The following is a 24,080-nucleotide window of genomic DNA, read 5'->3' as shown; positions in this document are numbered from 1 at the left end:
TAAACGTATGGGGATAACATGTGTCCATGGGACAGTTAGTTACTACCCCACCATCCCAGTAAAAATCGAGATCCAAGGGAACACTACTGAGGTAGCAGCAGGTGTAGTCCCTAAACTCCCATACCCGGTGCTCATAGGGAGGGACTTCCCAGGGTTTGGAAACTTACTCCCAGTAGGGGGATTGGAGAAAGATGGGGACCCTAAAATTGGTGAGGCATCCACAGCAGACTGTCAACCCCCAATCTTCTCTGAAATATCCCCAGATTTGTTCTCCACTCCCAGACAGGGTAAAAAGACAAAAAAGGAAAGAAGGGAAGCTAAGGCCTTGGGAACCCGAATACTGACCCAAAGCCAGAGGGTCACTCTTGTAGGTAGGCGGACCCGCGCAGCTGAAAAGAAGGCCACGCAGGAGGGAGAAGCACCTGAGTCTGACCCCCACCCTAATGCTTCTGAACCAGAAGAGGCAACAGAGACTGGGCCCCTACTTCTTGGGCAGATTAGCCCCGGGAGACGAAATTTTGGATGGGACCAGGCAGAAGACCCAAGGTATGACCACATTAGGAAGGAAGAGACTGAAATAGATGGGGTCCCGGTGGAAGGGAAAACCCAGGGACCAGGACCCTACTTCATAATGAAGAAGGATCTTTTATACCGGGTTGCACCAGTACAGGGGCAGAAGGTACAGCAGATCCTAGTACCTCAAAAACACCAGAACGCTGTATTAAGTCTTGCTCATAGTCATCTTTTTGGGGGGCATTTGGGGGTAGAGAAGACCCTGGCACGAGTCCTACGACTGTTCTTCTGGCCCGGAGTATATTAAGAAGTGTGGAAGTACTGTGCCTCCTGCCCGGAGTGTCAGCTGCACAGTCCCCGTCCCCACTTGAGGGCACCTTTAGTACCCCTTCCCATCATAGAGGTCCCCTTCGAGCGAATAGCCATGGACCTAGTGGGACCCCTGGAGAAGACGGCTCGGGGCCACCAATATATACTTGTTGTTTTGGACTATGCTACTCGCTACCCAGAAGCCGTCCCCCTACGGAACACGGCCTCTAAAACTATAGCCAAAGAGCTGGTGGGGATCTTTGCCTGAATGGGGCTACCGAAGGAGATATTAACCAACCAAGGAACCCCATTTATGTCGAAGCTAATGAAGGACCTCTGTATGCTGCTCCATATACATACCCTGAGAACTTCGGTCTACCATCCGCAGACTGATGGGTTGGTAGAAAGGTTTAATTGAACCCTCAAGGCTATGATAAGGAATGTGGTAAGTCGGGACGGGAAGGATTGGGACACCCTACTACCCTACCTTATGTTCGCTATCCGGGAGTTACCTCAGGCCTCAACTGGGTTTTCCCCCTTCGAGTTATTATACGGGCGTCACCCCCGTGGCATACTGGATATCGCCAAAGAGATCTGGGAAGAGGAACCCAATGAGGGGAGAAATATAATAGAGCATGTAATGCAGATGCGAGACCAGATAGCCCGGGTTACCCCTATTGTACGGGAACATTTGGAGAAGGCACAGGAGGCACAGCGAACCCATTACAATCGCCAGGCAAAAGTGTGACAGATCCAACCAGGGGATCGGGTTATGGTGTTGGTACCCACGGCAGAAAGCAAGCTTCTGGCCCAATGGCAGGGGCCCTATGAGGTGGTTGAACCCATGGGGGAAGTAACCTACAAGGTGCGGCAGCCAGGACGCAGAAAACAAGAACAGATTTATCACGTTAACCTTCTGAAACCCTGGCATGCACAAGGGGCATGCACAACGGTCCAAAAAGACCTAACCCAGGAAAACAAGCCTTCCAAACAGGTGAGAGTGTCTCCCGATTTAACACCAGACCAGAAGAATGAGGTGTCTGAGATGATCTTCCGGAACCAAGATGTGTTCTCGACAAAACCGGGTCGAACAACCGAGACATATCACCACATCCTCACAAACCCTGGGGCCAGAGTAACAATGAGGCCCTATCGGGTGCCAGCGGCAAAAAGGGAGGAAATAAAAGCAGAAGTAAAAAAAATGCTGGAGTTGGGGATCATCGAAGAATCCCACAGTCAGTGGTCCAGCCCAATCGTGCTGGTGCCCAAACCTGATGGCACCACAAGATTTCGCAACGACTTCCGGCGACTAACGAAGTATCCCAGTTTGACGCGTACCCCATACCTCGCATAGATGAGCTAGTGGACTGTCTGGGTAATGCCCGGTACTTGACTACCCTAGACTTGACAAAGGGGTACTGGCAGATTCCCCTTGCAGAAGACGCAAAGGAAAAGACTGCGTTCTCTACACCAGAGGGTCTTTTTCAATATACTGTCCTCCCTTTTGGACTACATGGGGCCCCAGCTACCTTCCAGCGCCTCATGGACAAGCTATTATGCCCGCATAACAGTTATGCTGCTGCCTACTTGGACGATGTGGTCATTCATACCCCAGACTGGGAAACCCACCTGGAGAAGGTGGAGGCAGTCCTCGATACTTTCAGGCGAGCTGACCTTACAACAAACCCTGCCAAGTGCACTGTAGGGTTTACGGAGGCCAAATATCTTGGCTACATTGTGGGAAAAAGTCTGGTAAAACCCCAAGTGAACAAGTTAGAGGCCATCCAAAATTGGCCCCGACCAAGTCGCAAGAAACAAGTCCGGGCATTCCTAGGTGTGGTGGGGTATTACCGACGATTTATCCCCCACTTTGCCACAAGGGCAAGCCCCCTGACAGACCTAGTGAAAGAACGTGGACCTGATCTGGTGAGATGGTCTGATGCAGCAGAGGAAGCATTCACAGACCTACGGACTGCCCTCTGCAGTAACCCCGTACTGATAGCCCCTGATTTCACCAAGGAGTCTATCCTGCAGACGGATGCATCGGAAGTAGGGTTGGGGGCCGTTCTATCACAGATGATCGGGGAGGAGGAACACCCAATTCTATACCTCAATTGGAAACTCCTTCCAAGGGAACAAAAATATGCAGTGGTGGAGAGAGAATGCCTCGCTATAAAATGGGCCATGGAAACATTGCGCTACTACCTGGTCGGGCGCAGATTTGTCCTTGTGACCGACCATGCCCCTCTTCAATGGATGCAGCGGAACCAGGAGAAGAACACAAGGGTGACCAGATGGTTCTTATCCCTCCAACCTTTCCAGTTCCGTGTGCAACACAGAGCAGGGAGCCGTCATGGCAACGCCGATGGCTTGTCACGTGTGCACTGTCTGGCGTCCCAAGCTGCCCAACCCCTTGGCGTTGAGCAGGGGGGAGGGATATGTGACAGACCCAGACCAGTGGGGTACAGGAGTCTGGTAGAGGACAAATATACTGGTCACTGGATGAGTAGTTTTCTGTTCCCTGAGTGACCAGAGCAGGGGCTGCACTAGAGTAATCAGGAACCTGCTAGAACCAGTTAAGGCAGGCAGGCTAATTAGGACATCTGGAGCCAATTAAGAAGAAGCTGCTAGAATCAATTAAGGCAGGCTAATCAGGGCACCTGGGTTTTAAAAGGAGCTCACTTCAGTTTGTGGTGGGAGTGTGAGGAGCTGGGAGCAAGAGGTGCAAGGAGCTGACAGTGAGAGGGTGTGCTGCTGGAGGACTGAGGAGCACAAGCGTTATCAGACACCAGGAGGAAGGTCCTGTGGTGAGAATAAGGAAGGTGTTTGGAGGAGGCCATGGGGAAGTAGTCCAGGGAGTTGTAGCTGTCATGCAGCTGTTACAGGAGGCACTATAGACAGCTGCAGTCCACAGGGCCCTGGGCTGGAACCCGGAGTAGAGGGCAGGCCCGGGTTCCCCCCAAACCTCCCAATTGACCTGGACTGTGGGTTCTTCCAGAGGGGAAGGTCTCTGGGCTGTTCCCCAACCCACATGGTGAATCTCTGAGGCAAGAAAATCCGCCAATAAGCGCAGGACCCACCAAGATAGAGGAGGAACTTTGTCACACTCTGTATCTCAGTTCCACATCTGTAAAATGGGGATAATAATCCTTCTTTTCTCTCAGCCTTTGTGTCGCTTGTATATTAAGACTGTAAATTCTTTGGGGCAGGGATTATTTTTAAGTGTATGTACAGTGTACAATGGGACCTGATTTTGTTTGAGCCTCAAGACACTACCATAATATAAATAATACTAAATATAGACACTAAAATGCACAGAGCGCTCTCTTTAAAACTGTGCATGAAAAGGGGGTTGGATATACATGTACAATTCTGCAATACCCCAAAGAAAATATCAGATTAATGCTGGTGTTGACTGACACCATACCACCAGAGACAGTTACAAATAATGTTGTGGCTAGAGGCCATGATTAATAAATAGACCTGAGTGAAATAAATGTAAGGTGGCCAGGTGCCCAGTTTTTGACTGGAAAGTCCAGTCAAAAAGGCGACCTGACAGTGACCAGTCAGATCTACTGACTGGGACACTCAAAGTCCAGTTACTGCGGGTGGGAGGCACCGCGTCATCACTCATGCCAGCCCCTACTCAGCCAGGGCTACCTCCTACCTGCTTCAGGTGGCTGCAGCTCTCAGCCCCGGCTTTCCAGGCAAGTCCCTCCTGACCCACACTGGGAGGGGGGTGAGGGGAAAAGCAGTGAGTGACAGAGAGAGGGGGAAAGAGGAACGAATGGGGGCGGGGCTTCAGGGGGAAGGGGCAGGGCAGGAATGGGGCCTTGGGGGAAGAAGCAGGGCTGGGGTGAGGCAGGTCTTCAGGTGGAAGGGGTGGGGAAGGGGAGGTTTCGCTCCTGCTGGAGTGTCCGTTTTTTAAATATTACAAAGTTGGCAACCCTAAACAAATGCCTTCCTTAGACCTGCAGAAAAGGCCTGGTAAGTAAAGAACCCTTCTGCCCACCCCAGATCCTATTGCTACCTGACAATTGCAGGTCCTGGAGAGGGAAGATGGGGGTTCTGGCTGCCCCAGGCTCCTGCTTCTTCCTGGCCCTGTGTGGGAGTCCAGGGAAACACAGATCCCTGGCTTAGCACCAAGCTGGGCATCAGCAGCTGTGTTACTGCTAAACACTTTCTTGCAGGGGCTAGGGAAGAGCATGCACGTGAGCTCTCCTCCGAGCAGTGCATCAGAAAGAAGTTATCATTGCAAGCTCACGAGACAGTGACCATCAAGCAGACGGTGAAACTCACTAGACACAAAGTGCTTTCAAATTCACATTGGAAACAAAACTAAAGCAATAGGATACAGTATTCCTCCTCACCAGCTTCAAGTTATGATCATCTTAGGTGTTATATGTAGCCATAGTCCGCTAAACATTTTCAGTGTGATTTTTAAGTTCACTGTGTCCTTCTAATAAAGTACCTGGTCTTAATGTCTGGCTCAGGATTCAGTCCAGTGTAAAACAGCTTCGGTCTTCTAAGTAACATAGGGCCTAGAAGGCTGTAGATCATGCATCAGGTGCAGCTAACCAAACCGGAAGAAAGGTAGGCCTCTCAACCTTAAATGGTGCCTGTCAAGTAGCATAGGTTCTCAAGGGAAAAAAATCAATATGTTCCACAGCCTGGAGCTTTAAAGCTGCCTGCTAAGCAAACGACTCATGCAATTTAACTCCCTGCCTCCTGTGATGCAGGGCCCCTAACTTTGGGGTTCTTTGAACCACCTATTCACAGCGGTGCACGGAGCAGAATTTAATCAAGCTCTGAGAGGGGAAGGGTGCATCCAAGACGAGCCTTCAGAACAGAGCTGTCAATCAAGGATGAGCCTGAATACCCTCAAGTTGCAACCCCTTTAAACCCTTTCCTCAGCTGAGTGGTATTCATTCAGCTGTGGAAGAGCTAGCACCTGCAATAAGACATTGGAGATTCCCTGAGCGTACCAAGTAGAGTCCCTCAATATTATTCCTCTTCCCTCAGTGAAGGGGCAGCATGAAATATCTAATCAAGTTGGCATTCCACAGTCACAAGAGAGGAGATTTGCCCTTTAGAATAAGGAGTAGCAAACTCAAATGCAGGGCCCAAAAGTCCTGCTGAGCTTTTGTTAGTCAGCAGCCAAGTGATTTTATGCTGGATTAAACCTTTACTTGATGTGGTTGGAATGGAAGTGGTGAGGACAAGGGTTACTTTCCAGAGCTAATTTCAAATTATTTTAGCTGGGTATGTCAGCTCAAATATTCAGTGACTGGCAGGATGCTAGAATTTGGTTTAATTTCAGATTTACTATCTGCCAACACATGCCATTCAATCAGATAAACACAGGATTTGAGCTGTCATCACAGCATTTTTATGCATACTTAAAAACAGGACACTTTTTTTCACACACTGAGAAGAAATTGAACAGGTTTATAAATAGAGTATGTACAGTGAGGACACTGGAAACGTTCCACCAGTTTGAAAGATACTGCCATTTCCAGAGAGATGCCTTATTTTGAGAGCATTACATTAGAAACACTAGAATCCTTCAAGTTCATGGAATATTTTAAGGGTGTCAACTGTGTGCAGAAAAAAAAAATAGAGAGCGAGCATATAATAAAGCCAAATTAAAATAAAATATTGTGAGTGTATGTGGATTGTATAACAGACTAGACACACGGAGACCACCATAGACTTCTGTGTGCATGACTAAAATTAATTCTCTGATTGATAAGTGCTTGTAGACGCAGGGCCTTGTTAGACTGACTATCACCACCCTTGGATACTATAGTGATGGGTATGACCTGAGTACCCGGTCCAATAAGCCCAGGAGGTGAAGGTCGAATATGATGATGTAGACTAACCTGACGATCACTGGGGAAATCAACTTTTACAATCAATATAAATTAAGGAAATGAAGCGTAAAGCACCGATCCTGCAAACACACCCCCTTCACTTTGCACTTGTGAGTAGCCCCATTAACTTCAGTGGAACTACTCCCATGGATAAAGCAAAGCACCTATGTAAATGTTTGCTGGATTGGGGCCTTCCATTCTAAAACATTGCATCATTGCCCCTTTGACCTAAGCAGTTAGCTAATATTCAGTCCCTTCAGGATTGTTTCCATTAGGAGAAACTGATGATACGAATCAAGTATTTCTCTGGTGTAATCTTGTTTATTTACAAAGCGTGTGCACCAAGTCCTGTTTCTCTGAATACAATAGAAACAAACAATAGCAGGCAATTTCCTTGCTCAGAAATGCTCTATTGTGCCTCCCCAGCACACACTGTGCTCAAGAAGCTCTGACTCTCTGCTTCCTGTCAGAGTCCGCTCACAGGTTTCTCCAGGCTTTTGACTCTAACATGCGCAGCCTACAAAACCAGCGTCCTAGCCCTGTGCTTTCCATCAGGGAAATCCATGCTAATCTACCTAGGTTAGCTCTGATCAGGCCTCTCCATGCAGCCAAGGGCCTTGGTTGCTAGCCACCCGTTTCCAGCTGTCTCACTACTTAAAGGGGCTTCATTGCGCCTTCCGTTGAGCCTACGAGTGGTTTGCACATTGACTTGAATAAGGGCTGTGATTCTCTTTGATGCAAAGATTCACTCACCGGTAGCCATTACCACTGTCCAGCATAATGGTCTTCCATCATTTTTTTGGCACTTTCACTCCAGGGTAAATAGATTTTGCTCTACGTGGAGGAATGAAAGGTGGATTTCTCTGCACTGAGATAGGAGAGTTGTCTATGAGTATTTGAGGACAGGAGCTGGCCCTTAAGGTCTACCAAGAAGCTGCTTTTCTGAAAGGCCAAGATTTTCTAGTAAGGATTAGGAGGAGTTTTTTCATGTTGACAGTTCTTTGTTGTTCCTGAGCTGCACAATGGCTCTAGCTCCCCATTCACCATCGGGGAAGGCAGTGTGTGCACCTGTCAGAGGGGGAGGAGGAGGGCAGCTTTAAACTGTGGTGAGGTCTCCATAGGGGACTTGTCAGCATAGAGGCTGGATCCTCATTGCTCTGATCTTTCTGGCTAGCAACACTTGCTTTTGCGGAAATGCTGGCTAGGTGCAGGCTGGACATGTGTTGGGTACATGTGTTGCATCCCTGTTGTAGGTGATCTTTCTGCTGCTGGGGCTCTGTGCCTTGGGTCACGCTGACTGGTACAAACATAAGCAAGGGTTGAATTGAGCCTCCTGCAATTTTTCAGTCTTTAGTTGTTGCTCTCTCTCTCTCTCTCCTGTTTTAAGAGAAACCTTTTCACATATAATGATCTCGCAGGCAATTTATTTTTAAAAGGTGGCGGGTGCTGCACACATTATGTGTTATGGTGCCATTTATATGCTTGGCCTCACTGACTATATGGCATATTAAATGTTTTATTTACCCTGTGTGCTGCTCATTCTGTAAACAGCTTTTGTTTTTGTTGCATTTCTGGCTATATTATATAGAGAGTAAATAGTTTCATGTAAATTAAAACCACACGAAAGCTTTTCAAGCCATTCTAAAATGCTAAACAGTTTTGCAAATATGTTTGTTGGGCAAAGATTGAATAAAGAGCTCTTTGCTTACCCATTTATTCTATTATACTCCTGCTAGACACCCCTTGTGTGACTCTTCCAGCTGGAATACCAGAGCACATTTATACCATGCTCAGAGGTGGTTTGCATAAACAATAGGCATTTAACAAAGAACACAGTAGTGAACTGCAGTTAAAAAATGGTGTTTTGAATATTACAATACAGCTCATACAGTAAACACAAAACACAATGTTTTCCCACTTAGCTGGCATACAAAATGTCAGTTCAAACATTTCTGTGCTGTTAAATATTATTCTTAACATTTATTATTATTCTAGTTTCACTGTGAATAATTGTTTCTTACAGATGGATCGTGTCATCTTCTGCGTCTTTTTGGAGGTTGACTACAAAATTTTCAAGAAGAAAATGAGCGAATATTTCCCCACAGGTATGTGCAGTCATTAGTTGCCTTCTGACTTTCATAAATTGGGCAGTAAAAAGACAGCAGTTGGCATCTTCTTGCCATGCCACAGCAAAAACTAAAACGTTAACTTTCTTTCAAGATCAACTACATATCAAGGCTCCAACCCTGCAAATACTTATGCATGTGCTTGACTTTTGAAATCAGTGGAACTACTCCTAGTAGCAAAGATTAGAACATGCAAAAATGTGTTTGTACGACAGGAGCCTAACTTTGTGATATTGAGAATTGGTTGTTTCCACATCTCTGCGGTTTCTGTCTCCAGTCATTAAAACTAGTTTTATAGCCCCGAACACTGACTTCAAGAAGGAAATTATTTACATTAATGTAAGAGGGGAGGGATAGCTCAGTGGTTTGAGCATTGGCCTCCTTAAACCCATGGTTGTGCGTTCAGTCCTTGAGGGGGCCACTTAGGGATCTGGGGCAAAATCAGTACTTGGTCCTGCTAGTGAAGGCAGGGGGCTGGACTCGATGACCTTTCAAGGTCCCTTCCAGCTCTATGAGATTTGATAGGTATATCTCCATAAGTGAGGGAAGAATAAGGCTGTCTGTGGTTATGGCTTTTACATGTGCTTTGTCCATGTTTTCTCTTCATTAATGATGCTGCTACGATTTCATTGTGACTGAAAAAATATCACAGGAGCTAAAACCTGAATGAGAACTTAAAGTTTGAGCTGTCCCTGTACAAAAATGAATCAGAGGAAAGGCAGCTCTCTGGAGCACTTAGGGAATGTTAGTAATTTGTCTTCTGTCTCACATGGAAGTCTCCTCTTTGGAATGTAAGAAAACCTAATGGATAGTAAATGAAAAAAATAACAACTCAGAGTAACTGATTTATTTTTATTGTGTGTATCGTTAGGGATTTGTATTTGTTTTATTTTTCAACCCTGCCTTGCTTTTTTTCTTTTTATTGCTTGTACAGTGCTTTGTCCTTTCTGTTGCATTGCTTCTTCTGAGGGATGTTCTTGCCTATGCTTAGCGTTCAGATTCTAGCAGCCTGGTCCTCCTGAATTACATGTGCACCCACTATAAGACCCCTTTACACTGCCAGGTTGATGTAAAGTGTAAATGAGAATCAGGCCGCAGGTGGCTAATGAGGATCTTAGCGGCTTTTTGGCTATCCAGAAAGTCACAGTGGCCAAAAGTGTTTTTTTCCCCCTATCTGGGCTTGTGTCAAGGAAATTGTGACCTTTCTGCTTGATCTCACTATTCTTGTAGATGCTTCTGTCACCTCCTGATTCAATTATTGCAGTGATCTCTCAGGGAGGCTACAATTGAAGACCCCCTGAGTCAGGGCCGGCTCTAACTTTTTTGCTGCCCCAAGCAGCAAAAAAAAGCGCCGCCTCCCAGCCCATCCCCCCACCGAGCGCCGCGCCGTCGGAACCCCCTCCCCCCAGCGCCGCGTCCCATGCCGCCCCCCCCCCAGCACTGCGCTGCGGGAACCCCCCCCAGCGCCGCGCCACCGGAGCCCCCCCGAAACCCCAAGATTGGCCGCCCCTTACCAGGTGCCGCCCCAAGCATGTGCTTGGTTGCCTGGTGCCTGGAGCCGGCCCTGCCCTGAGTACTTCAGCTAGCACAGACTGTGGCTATCCACTTACTTAGCAATATATTGTGTCTGGAGTATATTATGCATGCGCTCCAAAGACTGCATTAGCTTCTAATTCATTCAGTGTGTTACTCTTTGGCAGTGTTGCCCAGTGGATAGGAGAGTGGATTTGGTCTCAGGAGATCTGTGTTCTGTTGCTGGCTGTGATATTGAGCAAACCACTACCCCTCCTCACAGAGCCTAGGTATCTAAGAGAGAACTTCAGGGCCCCATCCTCAGAGGAGAAAGGGAATGGAATTTGCTTCCACCTTGATCTGACACAGCCTGACTTTGTTGACTTCCTGAGCATACTGCAAGGCAGAGGTGACAGGTAACTGTGGATTGCGGGGGGCATGCAATTGAAAGGTTCTGTGGGGGCATGTAACCGTCACACACATTGCCTCTGCCTCCCCCCCGAAAATTGATACATATGTAGACAACATACAGTAGCAACTACCTCCTCCTGCTCCCTGGCCTGTGGCTGGCCAGCCCCTTGCAGAGCTTGCAGGCGTCCCTCCCTGCCTGAACTATCCACAATCCATTTAGCAAGTGTTCAAAACAAGACCAACAAAAGGGGCAACACAGTTGGGATGTACAGTCTCCCTCGTGCCCCATCAGGGTAGGTGGCGATGGTGCTTGGGGCTGGGTCATCTCCGTTAGCAAGGAGGTTGGAGAATTATCAGTCACTTTTTGTTGGAGGGGGGGGGGAACGTGACACCCCCAAACTGCCTTCTCCCTGATAGGCACATTGGAGGCTGCTGCAATGCACCCCCAGCAGCAGAAGCAGCAGCAGGAGGGTCCACCCCCTCTTTCCCACTGCCTCCCCCCAGACTGCTCCCCTCACTCATCCCCAGGGCTTCCAGGCTGGATGGGGCTCCACCTGAGCTGCCTGGCGCTGAGCACCACGTCGCAGCCCCTGTCCCCGATCTTGAAGATGCTCCCCTGACTCACCTCAGTGGGCCGTCTGCAAAACGGGCACCAGGAAGCGCTAGGACTCCAGCAGCAGGGAAGGAGAAGCAGCTCCATATAGGGGGCGGGAGTGGAGAGCTCAGCCCACAGCCAGACGTCCTGCTGCTTCCTCCCTCCCCACGCTGCATGGACACACGGTGAGTGCTGCCGGAGCCCCTTGCTGCTGGGCATCCCAGTGAGAGGCGGCCTGAGAAATCGGGGGGGGGGAGGCATGACCCTACGTGCCCTCCCCCCATGCGTTGCCCCTGCTGCAAGGTCCATATGGCACTCATTCTTTTGGAACAGAAAGGGGTTTCCGTTTGGGTGGCTCTAGTTGGGGTGCAGTGGCTTTTATTGTCCTTTTGACACATTAAATTGATTATTTGCTGTACATGGACTTGAATTCCTTAGGTGCATGGGAAGGTGTTTATGAGCTTATTGTGGAAAGTAAACTGAAGCGGGGGAAGACCCCCCCCAAAGGTTCAGTGCTGCAGGTGGCTGAGCACTGCTGGAAGAGGTGTGGACAGGCAAAGGTGAAGCTCAGCACCTGTGCAAGGTGCCTTCCACAGGGGGCCAGATTTTCACACTCAGCACTCACAAGTGGGGACAGATTTTCAGAAGACCTCCGGGCCCATTTTTAAAAGGAGCTTCAGATAGACCAAGATTTTTCAAAAGTGACTGGTGATTCCGAGTGCTTCAGTTTTGGGGTCCCCAGCTTGAGATGCCTTAAAGGGGGGCAGGGGTGATTTTCAGAAAGAGCAGCGTATCTACCTTCTGTAAAGGAGGCGCTTTAAAGTGTCTCAAGTTCGGCACCCAAAATCATCGATCAGTTTTGAAAATGTTGGCCCTAGCAAGAGATGAAGGATTGCCCAGAGGTTAGGGCATTAGCCTGGGACTTAGGAGACTTGGATTCAATTCCCTGCTCTGCCACAGCCAGCCTGTGTGCCTTGGGTAAGTCACTTAGGGTCAGATTTTTAGAGGTATTTAGGTGCCTGGTTCCCAATGAAATCAATGAGAGTGAGGTGCCTAAATACCTTTAAAAACTGGCCATTAGTCTCTCTGTGCCTCAGTTTCCTACCCACAGATCGCTGACCCAGCCGAGTTGTACATGTGCAGAGAAGTAAGCAGAGCCTGAGTATGGACACTGACCACACTGCAGCAGCCACTGAGCGATTCCATTCCCGATAGCTCTGTGCCTTACCCCTAGAAACAGAGTCAATAACACCACTCCCTCCACTGTCGTACGTAGCGGTGGGGTCGCCAGCCAGTAGCAGTGGAAAGAGTGCCTGTTTTAACATTTCTTCAGGAGGGATCTCCCTAGCTAACTACCAGGCTGAGAGAAAGAGAGAGAAGAGACCTGCTGTGGAAGGGTGCAACTGAATCCACCATGACACCTCCACAAGTGTCTTTTGAGGAGTACAATGAACCCCTGCAGCTGCTGACCCCTCTGTAGCTTCCCCTGTGATGGCAGCTGTGAGTTATTTTGACACCCCCCCCTCCCCCCAAGCTTATTAGCCTTCAGGTCTCACTGGAGGTAGAGGGGAAGGGGAATCAGGATTCACAGAGAGCCTAGAAAGGTCATAGTGGAGGGAATATGGTTAGCTCTCTAACCCGTCTAGGAAATTTGACCATGAAGCAGATGTGCAGCCATTAAAACAGCCTGACTATCCTGAGGATTTGTCAGGCTGAAGCAAAGTTCCCTTCTGTGGGAACCTTTGCAGCCCTTAGAATATGAACTATAGAAATTTTGGGGGCCGTCATCAGAGCAAATTATTAAAATAAATACAGGAATACTAAAACATTTAACAGGATCTAAAAGATTTGCAAGAAGGGAGGAGCAACCCGACCAAGCCAAATAATAATGGGGAGAAGATAAAAAGTAGGGGGCTGCAGAAGTTGTGATTTCCCCCTTGCATGCTGAAGGGGGGAAATCTGTGCACAGAGGGTCTTTGCCCCTGCAGGGTTACAGATAAGTATGGACCATGGTGGCTTGACCCTAAATATGGATTTTTAAAAAATCATGAAGCGCATTTATACTGGCAAAAGACATGTAAGTAACTACCAATATCTTGCTGACCCAGTCAACAAGTGTTGAATTGTGATAGTCGTGATTTGTTTACTATGATTGGGGTCTACATTACCCATTGTGAGATGAAGAGTGACAGAAGACTGAAAAAGGAGATGCAAGTGCCCACCCATATAGACTTCCATGGGAGGATTCTAGCCTTGCTACTGTAGGTGGGCCAGAGACAGAAAATTTGGATCTGGGTCTGAACTCCAAAACCTTTGGTGGAGTTTGTATCCTGGGTGTTGTGTTGGACTCATCTCTACATTACACCTTCCATCTCAGTCTCTAATGATTAAACATTGAAACGATATTGGCGTCCTTCTAAGTAACATCATGTTGTGGAACATAGGATCATAGAATCTACATGGCAAACTTCACCAATCATTCTTAAACAAAATATCTCAAATGAAGGGCTGGGTTCTGACTTAACCTATACCAGCTCTGCAACAACAGAACTCCGTTTGGCCTGATTCTCCACTCCCTTGCACCTTATTTACATATTTATTCATATTTATTTATTTGGCTTTCTACAATAATAAAAAGGGATGCCTATCCAAGAACTCTAGACCCCCATGACACCAATTATAAAACCAAATGAAACAGCCAGTGGAACTGAACACCCTATAAAACACAAAAGTCTCCTTCATCCCCATACAACTAACCCCACACAGATAAATGTACCTGAAATAGTGCCCAGTTACATCTTTGTAGAGGTGTAAAATGCTGCCCAATCAGAATGGTAGATTTTTACATTCTTGTGTTCACTTTGCCCATGTGTAAATGACTATACGAGGTGCAGGGAGTAGAAAAGCATGCCTTAAATTTGTTTCCATGTGGCTTACTACCTTACCTAAAGTTGATTAAAATTAATCTTTTCTGTGAGTAAAACGTCATTACAAGACTATTGAGTTTTTTGGGAAAGACATAATAGAAAATGTCAATTTAATATTTGTTGGACATCCATGGACACTAATTGGCACTTCTGTTGGCAATCTCAGAAGAGACATAAGGACTGAATGGGTTTGAAAAGTGATCCACATTCTCATTCCAATCAGGACTGAGGCACAGTGGTAGGGCAGTTGCGATGTTGTTGCCTATGCCAGGCCTGTCTTGTGGATACAGTAAACACTTTCTTTGCCAGGGATGTCAACCCAGCAATTTTCACCAGCATTAAATTCACTTTAATTTAAAAAGAAAAAGAAATAAAAAATACCCCTGAATAATGGTCCCATTTCCTGAATTATTCTTTTTTTGCTCTTTTGTGAGCTATCTTCATGTGGCTTGTCTTTCACTGTGATTTACATATAAAGACACTGACAATTATTGTGCAGATGCCTTGACTTTAAAGGTGTCCCATATCTCTGGAAGACCAGTTTCTTGCACAATGGACTTTGTTAATATGGTTCCATGACAGGGAGCTTGCTACAGTCACTGCCTCTGGCAATAACTTTCTGACATTTAGATTATATTCTGGAGGGATTCATAAACTATACTATGTTTTTTTATATTCCGTATATTCTTAAAGCAAAGAAAAAGATTTTTTTTAAAGTAGCAGTGTTCCTGGTTTGCCATGTATTTCAACTGATAGTGCTCTATCTTAGTATTCACTGGGGTGCTTCTTTAAACTGAGAGAAAAGTTGTTGAGATTTCAGATGTGAACCTAGTGTTCAGAAATTCTAAGAAAGGTTTCCACTTCAACATGTGTGGACCAGGTTACTTAGAAAAGCAATACCTTCCTGATTTTATCTACAGAAATAGTTATTACTTTAAACTTGCTGCATTAATAAATCCAAAAAGACATCCAAATACTTGAGCTAGTCAAGAGATAATGATATGAAGCTAGAGTTACACCTCAGTGCGTTTCAGTAAGTGGAATATAGATATAGGGAAATAGTTCCATTACTGGGACATAATATTAAGCATATTTTGCAAATAGAGTGCCTGAAAAATTAGTTGAGTAATGCTACTTATCCTGCACCAAGTGCCAAAAGCCTAGTCATTTGTAAAGTGTACATATCTATAGGAGGAAAAGCAGACCTCTATGGTAATATGAATCTATGGATAATTCATAATTTACTCTTGTGTATGAATGTAGTTGTTTGGTCCTCATTGTTATAATCTAAGCATTTCTGAATTAGAATTACTGTAGTCAGTGGGTCAGGGCTTGATGCAAAGTCCACTGAAGTCAATGGGAGGCTTACGTAGGCTTTGATCAGGCCCAGAGCCCACTCATAATGGTTCATGGTCACTGACACAGAAAAATACTGTTTTTTTCTATGAACAGTTTTTTCTGGTGAACGTTTTGTTCTTTTGATGATAAACTTCTAAAATGTAAGCAGGAAAAAAATAGGATGAGCGTAGAAAAATGTGCTGCAGGAAGACATTCCTCTGTGCCTAGAGCAATAGCTTAGTCTTAACTTAAAAGGGAAGAGAAACAGCCAAGTCTTTCTTTCTGTTTCATATCTTCCTATGGAGTAAAACAGCTCTGACATTTTCAGTCCAGATATGTTGTAAAATCCCCTCAGCTGTTAGTCCGCAAGAATGTACAGATACAATGTATTGCCACATGGCTTCCAGCAAATCAGGAATCCTATCCTGCAACTCTTGTTCATGCACATAGTTCTTACTTACACCATTGATTTCAGTGGACCAGTCACATGACTAAATGTTACGGTAAAGGGCCCAATATTTGTATTGCTTAGCTGGAATTCATTGTTCCTTCTGAGAGAATCCTTGTTCAGTTTTCTATCCATTGATTTTTATTGATAAATATGCTTTTATAACTTCTACTGGGAAACACAGCATAAAACTATCGGAACCTACAGAAATTCTGGGATTGGGGGTCAAATTAGAAAACACCCACGATGTCTCTCTTGGAATCCCATCATTTTGCCAGTGCCATTTTCAAACTGCTGTCAGGCAGCATGGAGGGCACACTGCTGAGTGCTGCAATCCTGACAGTCATTAATACAAACTGGATAATGCAGTTGCACTGACAGATGGATTTGAGTCAGCAGCTTCAGATGCCGCAGCAATACGGCAACAGGTGGAGGAGGAGCAGGAGGAAGAAATGGAGCAGTTAGTTCTGCAGGGCGTTTATCTGGAGCAGCTTCACTTGGTGGAGTGCCACTTCTGGATTTGATCAACTAGCACTGACTGGTGGGACAGGATAGTGAGGCAGCATTGGGATGACCAGCAGTGGCTGCGGAATTTCAGGATGCAGAAGACTACTTGCCTATTCGGTTGATTGAAATGGTAGTCCCAGTATGGTTTGTTTCCCATCGTTTGCAGAACAGTGCTGGCATGGGATGCTGCGCTTGACCTTCATAACAAATGGTGCTCCATCACAGCTATTTGCCTTGGCATTGTCTTCCTCAAGCAGGGCCGGCTCCAGGCACCGGCCTACCGAGCATGTGCTTGGGGCGGCACCTGGAGGGGGGCAGTGCTCAGACCCGAGAGCCGGGCCGCAACTGGGCTCGCCGCCCTCCCCTCCCCCGGCGCTCCGGCCGGCCGGGGAGAGCGGGGCCGCCCTCCCCCGGCGCTCCGGGCTCTCCACCCTCCTCGCGGCGCTCCGGCCAGTCGGTGAGAGCGGGGCCCCGGCCTGGCTCGCCACCCTCTCCCTGGCGCTCCGGCCGCCAGGGAGAGCGGGCCCGCGGCCGGGCTCGCCGACCCTCCTCCCAGCGCTCCGGCCGGTCGGGAAGAGCGGGGCCCCGGCCGGGCTTGCCGCCCTCCCCGTGGCGCTCCGGCCGGCCGGGGAGAGCTGGGCCACGGCCGGGCTCGGCGCCCTCCCCTGCCGTGCTCCCCGCCGGGGGGCGGCAGGAGGCTTTTTTGTCTGGGGCGGCAAAAAAGCCAGAGCTGGCCCTGTCCTCAAGTCCCTTTCCTGGGTCACGTGCTCCATTTTGAGCCTTTCTGAGTGCTCTGGGAAACCATCCTTCTACATTTCTGCCTTTGTGGACTTCCCTTGGGATGCAGTCACTAGGTCCTGGAACATTTCCTCTGTTATCATCTTTTTTTCCCTTTGGAGTTTAGTCAGCCTCTCAGTGACTTATAAGCCCCCCGTGTGCATGGACAGAGGCATTGCAAGTTCCAAGGGAAATCAGAAAAAGCACAAACAATTATTGTCCCCATTCCAGCAACAATAAACCGTTGCTTTTCTCACAAATTGAAATGCTATTTCCATCTTCTCTTTGCACTCTGGGGCTTGCTTTGAGAGGTTAAGACATTTTGAAAATTACAACCCTCTTGTATAAGAACCTTATGAAAATGTTGGTCTGAGGGTGATATTGGCTGCTTTAGATGGTGGGGGGTTGTGTGGTGGGTGCAGGGGGGGGGCTGTGGTGGTTTTAGGTGAATGGGATATGTGGAATGGTTGGGTGTAGACCTTTAGGTTTTAAGTGTGGGGGGGCTTGTTTGGATGGAGGACAGTCGGGGACAGGTTTCAGAGTGGTAGCCGTGTTAGTCTGTATCAGTCGGGGACAGATTAGCTATTGCATGTGCTCTTCTGCAGGCTGTCCTTACATTGGAGGATGTTACCCTGAGGCAAGCTTGCAGGAGACACAGAAGGGAAGATAGGAAGCACCGCTCTTTACCAGGATGCTGTTGCCACAGCTGGTGCAGAAATGGAAGGGAAATGGTAGCTGAATGAGCAGTCCCAAGAGAGCAGCAGTGCCATGCAATGTGCATGCCAAAATAGAGCACTATCCTTGCCTTAAGTTTTCTTTTATGACACCCACAGATCAGCATAAAGTGTACTGAAACACACAAAAAGAGTATTGTTCAATAATTGTTTCAGGTAGCCAGGAATGCCTAGGCTACAAATATATGCATTTTGAAATGTCTGTAAAGCCTGTTTGGGGCAACTTACCTCTTCAAATCTCAAGTTAGCTAAAAGATGGGGGCTTTATAAAAGAGTAAGTCAATTTTTTCTATTGCCTTTTTCTTTATCTGTTCCTACCATACACAGGACTGCCATGCAGTACGTTTGATTTATTTTAAACTCCTTGGTGCTGGTGTAACGCCGACAGACCTCGGTTGTCGTCAGGCAGGATCGAACCAGGGACCTCTGGAGCTTAGTGCATGAGCGTCTACTGCATGAGCTAAAAGCTAACTGCCTCTTAGCTAAGGCTGTAGAGCACGAGCACTGTCTCTGTCTCTTCCCCCCCCTTCCTCTTCCTCTTCTCCTTCTCTTCCTCTTCCTCTCCTCGCAGATGGGACAGAACACCACACCCAGGAGGTGTGTGGGTTACATCAGCATCATGAGTAAGGGGCAGGAGGTTGGCAAGGGATGGGGTAGTGGGGAGCGAGCGAGCAGGAAGCAAAGTGGGAAGCAGGGTTTGGAGGTAGCAAATGTGGTCAGTGGTTGTGGGATATGATACTGCAGGGAAATAAAGTTTTATAGCTTTAAATCTCCGGCATGGATGCCATTTTCAGCACATTGTGGTGGAAAGGCATTAAAAGTCAATCAAATGGAGAGAGTCTTCTAGCTTTGCCCAGCATGGTGGTTGTTGATGAACTGGATAGTCAATTGCTTGTCCACCTTTTGATTTGTTATGAAATATGTTCAAGAGGCCAAAACCCAATGTCAGTCAGGTTTATTGCTGTAAGCCAATAATGACATAGTATGGAAAATGTATATGATACAATCACGGGGAAGCTGTGTCATGCAGCACAGTTGCATTCACTGTACATAGCAGGTGTGCTCCCAAAATTCACATTTCAGCTGCTATTATTTAGATGATGATTTTACAAGTTACATATCTCTTTACACATCACTAACATCCAGCCGATCAGTTTGTTCCAGTTCCCTAACGCGTTCTGTTCCTTCCTTATCTTTGTTTTGGATACTAGCATTCCAGGTACTGGTCCACAAAGGGACTTTCCTAGCTTGTACTAAGACATAAAACCAAATGTATCTTGGTTGCGATAAGTTTTCTATCTGCTTAAGCCAAATGCTTATTTCAGCAGATGCAAGGAGTTATGGGATACTTGGCATAAATGAACAGGATTATGGTATAAGCCAGTTTAGGGTATATCACTGTTACAATATTTGTGCTTAATGTTATTGTTGCTTAATACGTATGTATATATTATTCACCCTATATATATGTTTGCATGTATCATCCACCACATATACATAGGGTGGATAATACATATTATTAATATGATATATATGTTAGCTAGCGTATATTAGTTAACAATGGTGAACAACCAGCACTCGGAAATCCCCCTATACATTGTATTTCACATAATATCAGAGCACTACACTGCAGCATTTTCAGGCTGGTTGCTGGTAGTGCTCTCTTCCACAGCAGTTTATCTGGTTGTTTGCATGGGATTCTTGTGTAACCTCTGAGACTGCTAGATCATACAGTTCTTGCTTTCTAGAAAAATCTCCTCCTGGTGGGATCCCTTATGTGGTGCCAAGGGTACTTGCCATGTTGTCTGGAGTGCTTTATGGAAAACTCATTCTCATATCATTCTTGGGTGCAGTAGTAGCATCATTTGCAAAAATGAAGTCCAGTTTGTCATGTTCTGGGTAAGATAATGGGAGCATTATTGAGGGTCTTGTTCTGGTCCTGTGCCTTCAATTACTCCTCCCAGGGCTCCTTTGCTTTCACTCAACCCTGGTAGCAGCTCTGGTAATGCCCCCTTTTCTTCATTTGCTCAGACGATGTCCTGTAGATGTCTGCATTCCAGTGACTCTTCTCAAGATGGGACAGGACATACATCTTTCCAAAGAGTGCAGTCCAGTCCACACAGCAGCTTGGTGGGTGGGGGTGCATGGCTGCCATAATGGTACGTGAACTCACCACTACCTCGTATCAAAGAAAGCACTTGAGGCTGAGTGTTTGCATTTCAATGGAGAGGTTACATTTTGTCAAGGTGACCCCTGGACAGAGGCGAAAGTAAGTTGGTACAGGCCAGCACGGCGTACCGGTAAGAAAGTGGCCGCTGGTACGGGCCGCTGACCAGGGGGGTGCAAAAGGGGAAGCTGCCCGCAGCGGCCAGAGCCCCGGGTCTTTAAATTGCCACCAGAGCCCAGGGCAGCACGGGCCAGGCAGCGCTGAAGGACTGGCTGGGGGAGTTTGCCCCAGCCCCGCCCCTTCACCCAAGGCTCCGCCCCTTCCAGGGGCCCAGAGCCGCCCCCCCTACCTTGCCCAGGAGCCCAGCCGCCCTGCGTACCAGTAAGTCCTTTAAGTTACTTTCACCCCTGCCCCGGAGCTGTGGAGAGAACAGATACACAGACAAGCTGATGCAGGAGTGAAGCTTTACAGTGGAGGATAACAATGGGAGGTCTGACAGAAGCAGAAATCCTAAAGGGAACAAGCTCATTGTGATGGGCAGTTACTCCTGTTCCCTGGGGGATCGCTTACTGTGGCCTAAAATGCAAAATACCTCACTTTAAAAGGTTGTGTGGGAATGCAAGGCGCTGTAAACTCAAGTTACACTGCTGTAACGTCCCCATGTAGACAAGACCTTATGGTCTGCCATCCTGTTATAACGATCCTTTCTCTCTGCTTCATCGAGCAGTGTCCCATCCCCCATAAAACATTCCAAGTGCCTTGCATTTACTGCTCAGCAATATTCCGTCATCACCACTCACTAACAAAAAGTAGCTTCATGTGCTTGAATGATCCTGGTTGCAAAGACTGCGGTTAAAATCTTGTCTGACTCATTGAGTTGCCTCTGTGCCAGGCCACTGTTGAGTGTTTTTAAGAAACCTCACCCCTGTTGTGTCAAACAGTGGGCCACCCCACACAAAACATATTATTTCTGGTGTGAAAATTCCAGCCTGCAGGTGAACTTGAAATTAACTTGAGTGAGTATCCATGTAAGTAAAACTCAATCACTTCATTGTTTGGTGGGGGAGGAGGGGAGGGCAAGAGAGGTCTGTGGAGCTGAAACCGATTTCCTCTCTAAACTGATGCATTTTGAACTCATTAGTCACTCAGTTCTTCATATGGATGGTGTCAGCATCTGTAAAATCGAATCCCCAATCTTGAGCATGGCTGTTTTATTGGAGTGAAACAATTTGGTTCAGTTTATTTGCAATTGGAGTAGAAGCTATTACGCATTCTGTGTGAGTAGGCTAGACTCTTGCTGCAGTGTATGTATATTCTACTGCACATCAAGTATTGCGGTACATAAAAGAAGCCATCTCTGAGGTGGCATAAAGAAAAGTATCTGATGTCTTAGCAATTGGGTACTAAGGATTTCCATTTCATATGGTCTCAAAAGTTGCAAACACATTTTACATTCAGTGTGACTCCTGTGTTGTGAGGCTACGTAGCTAGGCAACCCACGAAGAGAAACTGCACTGATGCTGCAGTGAGGTTTAGATATACTGCACATATCAGTAGAAATGTCTTCATAATAAAAACAGCCAAAGCAAAATTTGATCAAACTTGCTCCGCATGAGAAGGGGTATTTCAAATAGCACCTGTCACTGTGGTATCCTATTACTGCTCCAAATTTAGGAACACAAAAGCCCAGACCTAAAAACTCTTCCCTCTTTCTCTTCCTTTGAAGCAGGGGAATGTGACTTTTTGTTTAAAGGCCTTTTTTTCTTAAAAGCGTTCAATCTGGGGAAGGCTGTATTGAAAATATTGTTTTACACCTTGATCTGAAAACAGTCAAGCATAGGCTCAGTCTGATCTCTTCTGGCCAGGAGTTCCAAAGCTGGGGTTCCTGCCAGAGAGAATGATCTTTTCCCAGTACCTGGTAGTCTACCCAGCTGCATTGTCTCAGTGGAGAGATGAGGTAGAAGGTTCACGAAGGGCAAGACAGATAATTAGGTTCCAATCCATTTAGTGCCCCAATATGTCCCCTCCCTCCCTTAAACCTCATGAAATGGGGAGGATTTTGGTATGCTGCTACTACATTGACTTCTGTTGGTCAAGTTGGAGAGGAAATTTGTATTCTGTTGGCTGGTTAGGAAAGGAGCTTCTGCAGTTTAGGCCCAACAGGGGACTTCGTCTGGCTGGCAGTAATGGTGTCCTGTCAAGTAGTAGTGATTCTCAGTCAGAAAGGCATGAAAAGGATAATGAGAAATATGGCAGTTGTCAGTATGGATGTAAAACTACATAAGGGCAACCAAGTGGATGATTGTCTGCATCCTTGTAGGTGCAAAAGAGCATAAGGATGGTGAAAAGAAGAGTTGGAGGGGAAGGGCATACATAGTATTTACCACTTTGTCAGCCTATTATATTTAGTTTTGACAGTTGGATTTTACTTCACTGGTGTATTACCCTGGCGCCATTTCAACCTGCACCAACTAATAGTCTAAGAAGGTTTAGTTGGCAACTAAACAGAGAAATCCCCAAAGTTTAATTACACATTTTGGTTTTCACTTTCTGTAGATGGTGTGAGAATGTTATACTGCACATCCTTCATTATCTTAGTAGAAACAGTACAGTCATATCTTGAAGTTCCTGCTAGTTAAGTGCCTAAGGGCAGGAACTTTTTCAGCAGGACACCTATTTTTTTACAGTAAATAAGCCCAGTAGGGCATCTAAATAGTTGTCAGTACTGACAGGTTTTGTGATTCATTTTTTTTTAAATGAAGGCATCAGTGATGTAATTGCAAACTCATCTCTGCTCCATTCCTCCTCCTTTATAACTAACACTTCCTGCCTCTTTGCTCTATTCCTTCATTTGTTCTGTGAGCACAGGCAGCAAGTGAAGTGCTGGGTACTAAGATTTCTGTCACGTTTCACTCCGAATCCCACAGCTTGCTCACAACACATTGAAAGATTATGGGCAATATGAAGATCTACACTTGTGAAAGGAGAAGTAAGAAATCAGGGTAGGCTGAGAACAAGGGGAGAGACAGCTGGGAGCGGGTGGGGAAAAAATAGAGATAAAAGAACTGTGAGTGAAGGAAGAGGAGAGAGGTGGAGAAAGGCAATAAAGAAGTCAGAAAGGAGTGTTGAAGAAGTGGGTGAAAGATGAGTCCACAGTGTACGGGGCTATGTAAGGCTGGGGGGACACAGGAATGCAGATTAGAACAATGAGCTGCCTGCTGCAGTGGTTTATGAGCTCTGATTACGTGCTTATATAGTTAAACACAAAATAACGTATTTGCTTAACAATACAAAAAGAGAGAAGAGCAAGGAGTGGGTGGAGGTTTGATGGCTTTTTGGATTAGTAATGGTATTTAGAGCCTGTTGCCAGCTCAAATCTAGCAGTTTGATAGTTTTAACAATCTGGCAGCTGTTTACCTGTGTGGAATGAGTTGATGAGACAGGGCCAGAGAGAACCTGAGAAAGGCAGGGCAAAAAAATAAATAAACCATGGGATAAGAGAAGCTCCTTCTCCAATCTCAATAGTACGAAAAGCAGTGTAATCATTCTGTTCTACAGAGCTCTGTAGTTAGCAAATGAGATTAGGGAAAGAAAGCCTGACAACCACTGCATGATATATGAATTAATAGGGAGCCTGGGATTTTACAAAGGGATGTTCTGAACAACCTGCACCCAGCCCCCTGCTTTCAGATTTTATAGATGTAATTATCCCAAATAATATGAATAGTCGGGGCATATTTCAATCATAGGTTAAAATCTGAATTTTAACTGTTCTTAAACTGTTTACACTTAGCTTGTTCTTATACTGCTATTCATTTGAGTCACGCAACTTATGCCTTATTT

The 24,080-nt window shown here is 46.4% G+C and overlaps 1 protein-coding gene across 1 annotated transcript in view; it reads left to right on the top strand.

Annotated features, from left to right (window-relative positions):
* The window catches only part of MACROD2 (mono-ADP ribosylhydrolase 2), a 1,323,621-nt gene that overhangs the window by 1,209,639 nt on the left and 89,902 nt on the right, over window positions 1-24,080 (top strand). Inside the window, exon 9 of the mRNA XM_065401494.1 lies at window positions 8,719-8,800. Within this exon, the coding sequence (XP_065257566.1) occupies window positions 8,719-8,800 (82 nt within the window). The remainder of the gene's footprint in view (window positions 1-8,718; window positions 8,801-24,080) is intronic.

Source organism: Emys orbicularis, chromosome 3 (genome assembly GCF_028017835.1).
Source record: "Emys orbicularis isolate rEmyOrb1 chromosome 3, rEmyOrb1.hap1, whole genome shotgun sequence".
NCBI classification, from domain to species: domain Eukaryota; kingdom Metazoa; phylum Chordata; order Testudines; family Emydidae; genus Emys; species Emys orbicularis.
The sequence above is the reverse complement of the archived record's forward strand: the minus strand, read 5'-3'. Positions and strand labels throughout refer to the sequence as shown.